This window comes from Monodelphis domestica, chromosome 5, assembly GCF_027887165.1.
Source record: "Monodelphis domestica isolate mMonDom1 chromosome 5, mMonDom1.pri, whole genome shotgun sequence".
Classification (NCBI taxonomy): Eukaryota; Metazoa; Chordata; class Mammalia; order Didelphimorphia; family Didelphidae; genus Monodelphis; species Monodelphis domestica.
In genome coordinates, this window is record NC_077231.1 from 2,883,982 (window position 1) to 2,892,002 (window position 8,021).

The 8,021-nt window shown below is 63.7% G+C and overlaps 1 protein-coding gene across 1 annotated transcript in view; it reads right to left on the minus strand.

The window, feature by feature from the left end:
* LOC103103617 (uncharacterized) overlaps positions 1-7,732 on the minus strand; it is a 78,982-nt gene extending 71,250 nt beyond the window's left edge. The window contains exons 1-2 of the mRNA XM_016425399.2: positions 7,483-7,732; positions 3,426-3,892 (exon numbers count right to left, since the gene is read on the minus strand). Of these exons, the coding sequence (XP_016280885.1) occupies positions 3,426-3,892; positions 7,483-7,732 (717 nt within the window). The remainder of the gene's footprint in view (positions 1-3,425; positions 3,893-7,482) is intronic.
* Between the last annotated feature and the right edge of the window lie 289 nt (positions 7,733-8,021).

Sequence of the window (8,021 nt, forward strand, 5' to 3'; positions counted from 1 at the left end):
TGAAGCACACATGACCGCAGGCAGGTCACGGTGTCCGGGATCCAAGACCCCTTAGCTAGAGTGACTCACTGCGAAGGGGTCAAAATCAGTGTGAAAGGAAGAGTGGCACTAATTAAGCGACGGATGAGATGGTCCTCCAATGTGAGGAGAGCGTGGCTCTAGTCAGCTTCTCTCCCCCGCCTCCAGCTGCCCACTGGACATCCCCAACTCAGCACGTCCCTGCGGAGGGCATCCCCGTCTGATGGCCCCTCCCCCCACCTGCTGCCCGGCCTGTGGTTAACACTTTCCTGCCTCCTCCCACTTATCCCCACAGCCCTGGGGCGCGTGTTTTGGCACTTCAGGCCCGACCACGAGGAGGCCTTGGGGCTGCTCTCCCAGCCACAGATCTCTCCCCACTCCGTGGGGTTCCTCCAGCTCCTCCAAGATCCAATGGAGCCTGGTTTGGGGCTCAAAGCCTTTGGAAGCTGCTCCTCTCCTGCGTTTCAGTCTTCCTCGTCACCCCCACGTACGGTGCCAGGGGCCCTGGCCTGGCGCTGCCGATGAGCCCGGTCCCTGGCCTTCTCTCCCTGGGCTTCCATCCAGGCCCAGCTGAAACCCCGCCTTCAACAGGAAGCCACGCCCAGGACGCCTCCTTTTAGCGCCTCGTCTCTGCCCGGGTCACACAGCCAGGTAAAGCGCTTGTTGGGACAGCCGTCGGCGCGCTGTCTCCGCGTCAGGCTCCTGGACAGAAGGGACTGCCTTCCGCCTTTCTTTGTCAAGCCAGAACTTAGCACGGTGTCTGGCATGGGGCAGGCACTTCACGCCTGTTGAATGACTGACCGAAATAAGCCGCCGTAGCCCTCGGAGCACAGGGGGCTCACCCGCCAGAAAGCGCCACCTCAACTTCCGAGAGCGGGGAGTGAGCCCGCTGTCTAACGAGATGGAGGAGGGACGGAAATGCTAGAAAACGAAGCAGCCCTTTAGAAACTTAAAAGGACAATCAAGTTGGGCGATCCCTGAGGAGGCCCGGCCCCACGGAGGCCCCGCCTCTGCACCCCAACAGTGCCGGCACCTCCAGCCACGCCCACTGGTCCGGGGCCCTGGCGGCCAGATCCTGGGCGCCCTCTGGCCTCCCCGACACTTCAGCTCCCACAGCTGCCCACCTGGCAGTCTTCCCTCAGCATGCCCTCCCTACTCCCCACTGTATCCCATCGCTGAGTCTCCTACAGTCCTAGGACAGTGCCGGGCCTGGGGCCCTTCCCAGCCATCTACTCTAACGGCCTTCTCGCCCACGGGTGCCATCAGCCTTCCTGTGTCTGCTGCTTCGAGGACCGAAGAGCGCGAGGGCGGGGCAGGGGCTGAGGCTGCTCCCGCCTCCAGGCCTGGTTCTCCATCCGCTCCGAGTGGCTCTAAGCGAAAGACCAGATGGCGGGTCCCCGGCGTGCCCCCGGCTGGCTGTGTGTGTCTATAGGGGGCTCATCCACACCAAAGCCCCGCCGTGCGGGCGAGCTGCACGGACTCCTGTGAGCGTCTCCTCGACGGCCCCGGCTGCTTCCGGCGGCCCACAAGGCCCACAGCACGCCCCCTTAGGGCGGAGCTGCTGCTCTGAGGTAGACCTCAGACTCCCCCTTCTGCTGTGTGCGGCGCCCCCAAGCCTTCTTGCCTTGGCACACCCGACCTCACAGGCGGCGCCCAGGGAAAGTGCCGGCCTGGAGTGGGGAGGCCCCGGTGCAGGCGGGACCTCGCCTCGGCGCTCTCCGGTCTCCAGTCGTTCCTAGGGCTGCAAGGGAGGGCTTCACACCAACCGCCCAAAACAGGGGTCTGGGAAGAAGCCACCCCACGCGGGCAGGGAGGGAGAGCACGGCGGCTCCGCAGCCCGCTTTGTCTGTCCCACAACAGGCAGCACGTGACGCTCCAACTTGTCCCTCCTCGCACTGTCTCGGGTCTCCTCAGTGCATGGACAGGCGCCCCCCCATCCCACGAGCCAGAAGCCAACCTGGCCGCAACCCACGTCTCCAAGCCTCGGCCGGCTGCCGGGCTGCATGAGCGTCAGGGCCCAGGCCCACGAGGCCCGCCACCTCGTGCCCAGGGAGGAGATGCACGAGGCCTGCGCCTCCCAGGGCAGCCCTCCACCAGGAAGCCCCCGCCAGAGGGCCTGCAGGGGGCCGGCGGCCCAAGTGGAGCTGCTGCGGGTCCCGGTCTCGGCCTGCTATTCCTCTATTTGACCCGCTGAGCCCCCACATGGGCCGGAGAGAGAGCAGGCGGGCTGGGGGCCGCCAGAGGCAGAGAGCAGGCCGGCCTCCTGAGCCAGATCCTGCGGGCTTCCCCCAGCCCTGCCTCTCCCCAGGAGCTCCATCTGCTGCTCCACAGCCAGGCTCCGTCCCAGCCATGGCGGAGAGAGTGCCCCCGCTTAGGCCCAGCCCCAGCGGCTTCGCCCTCCTGGGGGAAGGTCGGGGAGTCGGGAGCCAGGTGGGAATGGAGGGGAGCCCTCCTCGTTCCGGGGCAGCAGAGGACTTGGAGGCCGGGCAGAGGCCGGGACCCAGAGATCTAGGCTGCTCCCTGGGGCTGGGAACGCCCGGAGCCACGGCTAAGACCCGAGGGGAAAGCAGGCCAAAGCCCCATGGAGGCCCCCCACACCGAGCAGAGGGAATCCGGCTTCGAGAGCAAGGTGGGCTGGGCAGGAGGAGGGGCCGGCGCTGAGGGCAGCCAGGCCAAGAGAGGCTCTGCCCAGAGGCAGCCGGACCCCCAGCCCGCCGCCCCCCAGGCCCCGGGAGACAGAGGTGGGGCCGCCCGGAGGGCAGAACCGCGCGCATAGAGCACCCCTCCAGAAGAGGGCGGAAGAAAGGCTCTTCCAGATGGGGCAGGCCCCAGGTGGGAGGCACCGCCTGGAGGGGGGCACCGTGCCAGGCTGGGCTGGAGTGATGGACGAGCCCACCTGGGGAGCCGAGCGGGGGAGGGGGCAGCACCACCACGGAAGAAAGGCGTCTCCACCTGGGGCGTGGAGGGTTCTCCGACTGGGGGACCCCCATGGGAGATAAGGCTGGGGGCGGCACCTCCCGAGGGCAGGGAGAAGGGGACCCTAGGCTGGGGGTCCCACTTGGAGGGAAGGTCTGGGAGCGGCACCGCCGCAAGACCAGGCGGCTTCCAAACAGGCAGGTTCCCGGGGTCCGGACGTTCTCGGACTGGAGGAGGTCCCGGGGCTGGGGAAAGGAGGCCCTGGACCAGGGACACCACTTGGGGAGAAGGACTGGGGCAGGACCTCCTTCAGGCCCAGAGGCTCCGCAGATCGGGAAGGGGGGGGGGGTCCTTGGCGCGGGGGGCGGTGCCATCCCACGGGAGTCTCCGGGGCGAGGGTGGCGTCCCGCGAGGAAGGGCGGTACCTCCTAGGCCGGGGGGCGGCGCCCGCCCACGAAGGTTCCCGGGGCGTCTCCAGATGCCGCACTCACCTCGGCGGAGTCGTCTCTGGCCCCGGTCCGGCTCTTCCTCTCGGCACCTCCCGAGTGTCCGAGGCGGGGGTAAGGGCGGGGGCGGGCGGTCCCCAGAGCAGGAGCAGCGGCGGGCGCGGGGCACGGGGCACGGGTCGACTCGGAGATGAAGGACCAAATGGCCCCGGGTCGTACGGCCCTAGTCCCCGCCGCCGTCGCTGCTGCCGCCGCTGCCGCCGCGCCGCCGGCTCCTCTCAGCCAGAGCCACGGAAGCGCCCGTCCCTCCCCCTCCGCCCCCCTCCGCGCTCCTCCTCGCGCTTCACGCCTCCCGCCTCCCCGCGCCGCGCACGGCCGGACTGACAGCCAGCGTTGGTCAATCGGCGGCCGCGCTGAGGAGAAGGACGGACGGCGGAGGGCGGAGAGGTCTGATAGGCGGGACTTCTCGGGATTGACGGCAGGCCTGAGCCAATCGGTAAAGGGAAGATGATCTCATCGCCGAAGAGAATCCTGGAACTGACCGGGCGGCCCGGGGAAGGTGGGAGGAGGGTAAAGGCTGGCGGGAGGCGGGGCCTAGGAGCCTTAAAGGGACCGCCGACCATATGTCGCCGGGCTGGTCACCCCGGCCTCCACCCCCTACCCCGTGGCTCCAGTTCATCCCCACCCCCGCTCCCTCTAGCGGACAGAAGAGGGAGTGGCGAACCCCGGGAAGAGTCATAGAGGTGGGAGGTCAGAGCTGCCTTCCCCTACTCAAAAAGCATCAGTGGTTTCTCATCTGCCCTGGCATCAGCGTTTGGCTCCTGCCTGGTCACTCTGTGGTCGGGGTAAACTGCCCTTAATCTGTTCCGTCTCCAAACCTTTGCCCGGAATGTCTGTACCCCACACACCCTGCCCCTTCCCTGCTGCCTCTCTCTCTGGCACCAAGGGGTGCCAAGCATCATGGGGAGCTCCGGGAGAGCCCCCCAAGAGCTTAGGAGGAAACAAAGCGCCGGAGGGAAGGCACTCCCGTTAGGAAGCATCCAAAAAGGCTTTCTAAATCAGGGGCGACTTTAAGAGGAGCTGGAAGGGTGGCAAGAGGCGGAGAGGAAGAGGGAGAGCATGCTAGGCATGGGGCACAGCCAGGGCAAATGCCCAGAGGCGGGAGATGGAGGGGCATGTGCAAGGAAGGGCCTCAAGGCGAGGCAGGTAAACTGAGACATGACTTGGTATTTGATGCTAGAGGCCAGGGGAGCTAGAATGTATTGAGTGGGGGCTGTACCTCACCTGTCGGAACTTCCCCAGCGCTGCCTTTATATATCGTAGGCCCGATTGGGCCAAGCACTTTGGAGAACCCCCTTTGGTGAAATACTTCCCTTCTGTCAAACACCTAAAGGAAAGTGCCAACAACTGGTTTCTAATCACCTTGACAAACCCTTGGGCCTTTATTTTATGGCCCTCCCCAAAAAACAAGACCCTTGGCATGGGCAAGCCCAGGAAACTCCCACAGCACCCCCAAACGGCCAGCGCCAACCCCGGCTTTTCGCAAAATAGTCTCGAAAACAAGTTCCCAGAGGGCAAGAGAAGAACCTCTGCTGGGCCGGCCCTCCTCCATTCCCCAAATAAAAGCGAGGGGCGCCAGGCCTGCTTCCTTCAGCGGGGTACAAGCCTGGTCTTTGGGGATCCACCCCGCACACCTCCCAGAGAGGTAATGGGGAGGGGACACCCCTGGATGCTGGGGCTCCCTATTCCCTCCGGGGGAGGTGGGGCCCCACACCCATTTTCAGGGTGATTCGTGGCCCTTTTCAGTGCCTCAAGGAGGCTTCTTGAGTCAGCGTCTCCTACTCCATCAGCAGGTGCTGGAGAGGGTCTGAGGCTTATTTATCTCATCGTGTATCCCCCTAGGTAGCACCCGAGCCCGGGGGACAGTGACTCCCCCCACTCAGCCACTCTTCCTAAGGTTCTGAGGATCCACCCCAATCCCGTCCTACGTGGCTCCTGGAGCTTTGCCAGGCTTTCTCCCATTGGATCCTCACCACAACTTGGGGAGGCAGCTGCTGTCATGGTCCTCCTTCTACAGATCTCAGGAAACTGAGGCTGGCAGTGACTCAGCCAGGAAGTATTTGAGGCCAGACGGGAACCCAGGCCTGGCGCCTTATCTCCTGTGCTCGCTACGTGCCCCTAACAGCAGAGCTCTTAAAAATAAACTGAGAAAGTCCCGGATGAACTCAGGGAAGACAAGAAGAAAGCGGAGATCCCAGACAACAGCGGCCAGGCAGCGGAAATGAAATCGACAGGCGTGCAGGGTCCGGGGGAGCTGAAGGCGCGAAGCTCTGTTCACAGGCGATTCGGTCGGGCTGGGGTCAAGACAGGCGTCTGGTGGGCAGCTTGGGAGCGAAGGCACTTGGTCGAGTTCCAGAGGACAAACCCTGAAAAGGAGGGTTGCTGGGGAGCCCTGCCACCTGCCCTCGGCCCCCAGAAACCCTCATTCTAGGCATTCGGCCCGCAGGAAACTGGGCGGCCACCGAGGTCAGCCCCTGTGAAGGGTCTTCCTGCCTTTTCTGCTTTCCACCACGATCGGTGCCCACTCGATGAGTCCCACAGGAAGGCCTCCTTGGAACAAAGACCCCAGCGAAGCCGGCCATGCCACCCCCCACCCCCCACCTGCCCTCTGGGGTTGGGCATCAGGCTCAGGTTGTTCCCGATTTGGGCCTGGAAGGAAGAACCCGGACGACGATTTATAGGACGGTGAAGCTGTGCAGGCAGACAGCTAGGAGAGGCCAGGCCGGACAGCCGGATGGGCTTGGGGTGCAGAAGCAGCCAAACATTTTGGGCTCTGGCCAGGGCAGAAATCTGTTTTGTTTGACGTTGCACGTGGGTTACAAGGATTTTGTTTTCTTTTATCCTTTTATTTATTTTTAAAATAAAATCTAGGAGCAACTAAGGCAGCAAAGCAGAGGGAGAGCCAGGGCAGAGATGGGAGGACCTGGATTCTAATCTAGCCTAGATTACTTCCTAGCCCTTACTGCTCTTCTTCCTTGGAACTACTATTTAGGATTGATTCTCAGACAGCAGGGAAGAGTTTTAAATCATAATACTAAATTTAAAAATTAATTGTGAAAGCATTTTTCCCCTTATTTATTCCTTCCTTCCCCCATGAAGAGGAAAAGTGGAGGCAGCTGGGTGGCTCAATGCATTGAGAGCCAGGCCTGCGAGTCAGGAGGTCCTGGGTTCAAATCTAGCCTCAGATACTTCGTAGCCAGGTGACTCTGGGCAAATCACTTCACCCCCATTGCCTAGCCCTATGTTTCCTGTACTGTGCCCTCCCTCATCTTGTTATTATTGTTTAGCCCACTCTCTGTGACATTTGGGATTTTCTTGGCAGAGATACCACAGGGGTTGGGCATTTCTTTCTCCAGCTCGCTTTACAGATGAGGAAACTGAGGCAGGAAGTGTTAAGTGACCGGCCCAGAGCCCCACAGCCAGGTTTGAACCGGGAAGAAGATTCTTCCTGACTCCAGGCGCGATGCTCTGTGCACGATGACACCCCGGAACAGCTTTGTTTTACAAGTTCACACAAAAGGACTCCTTGGCGGCTTCAGAATCCAGCCTCCGGGCTATCCCGGGGCCCCCTGCTGGCCGCCCGGGGCTCCGCTTCTTGGGTGCTCTGCCCAGGCCCTCGCTCAAGGAAGCTGGCAGCGTGGGGGGAAAGAGGCAGCGCGGAAACCCCACGTGGTCCCAATCAAAGGGATTTATGGGTCAACAGATACAAAGAGTGCCGGAGCATCACTTCAGTGCCTGGAGGTGCCCGGCACCGCGTCTATGCGGCAGCTAAGTGGTGAAGTGGTGCCTCGAGCCAGGAAGTCGGGAAGACTCTGGCTTCAGACAATTGCTGGCCAAGTGACTCGGGGGAAGTCGGGTCACCGTGTTGGCCTCAGTTTCCCCATCTGTCAAATGAGCTGGAGAAGGAAATGGCCGACCCCTCCAGGATTGCTGCCCCAGACGCCGTCACAGTCAGCCAGGGCTGCAGCTGCGCTGGCCAGGGCGGTCCCCAGGGGAGGACGGTCCTTCCCAGAAGCCACCAGTCAGCCTGGGGCAGCCTCACTGGGGTAGCCTCCGCTCCTGGCCTCAGAGAGCTTCCGTTTGTTGGGAGAGGCGACGCCGAGGCCACCCGCGGCCCCCACCCACGGGTCCCACAGCGGGGCCCAGGGCAAAGCGGCGTGGGGCTTGGCCACTGAGCGCGGCCCCAGGGTCCGGGCTGGGCTCGCGGGGCTGTGGGAGCCTGCAGGCTCCCCGAGAAGGCTCGGGGAAGCAGCGGGAGCGCCACCTTTCCCCAGCCCTCTGCAGGCCTTCATGGCCTGTTCTTGGCTGCCCCCTAGTGGCTGGGCTCCGGAACGCCCCTCCCCAGCCCACGTCGCCCGGGCTCTGGCCGACGTGCGCGGCCAGCTTGGCCCGGCCTACTCGGCGCTGGAAAGAACGCGACGTTCTCAGCCCCGGAGGAATTCGGTTCTTATTTTAAACCGGCGGCCGGCGGCGAGGAGGCTCCCCCGGCCAGGCCTCGGGCCAGCCCTGGCGGAGGCTCCTTCGCAACGTGCCAGCAGCTGCCAGGCCCAGCTGCGGGGGCGGGGCCCGGGCAAGCGGTCA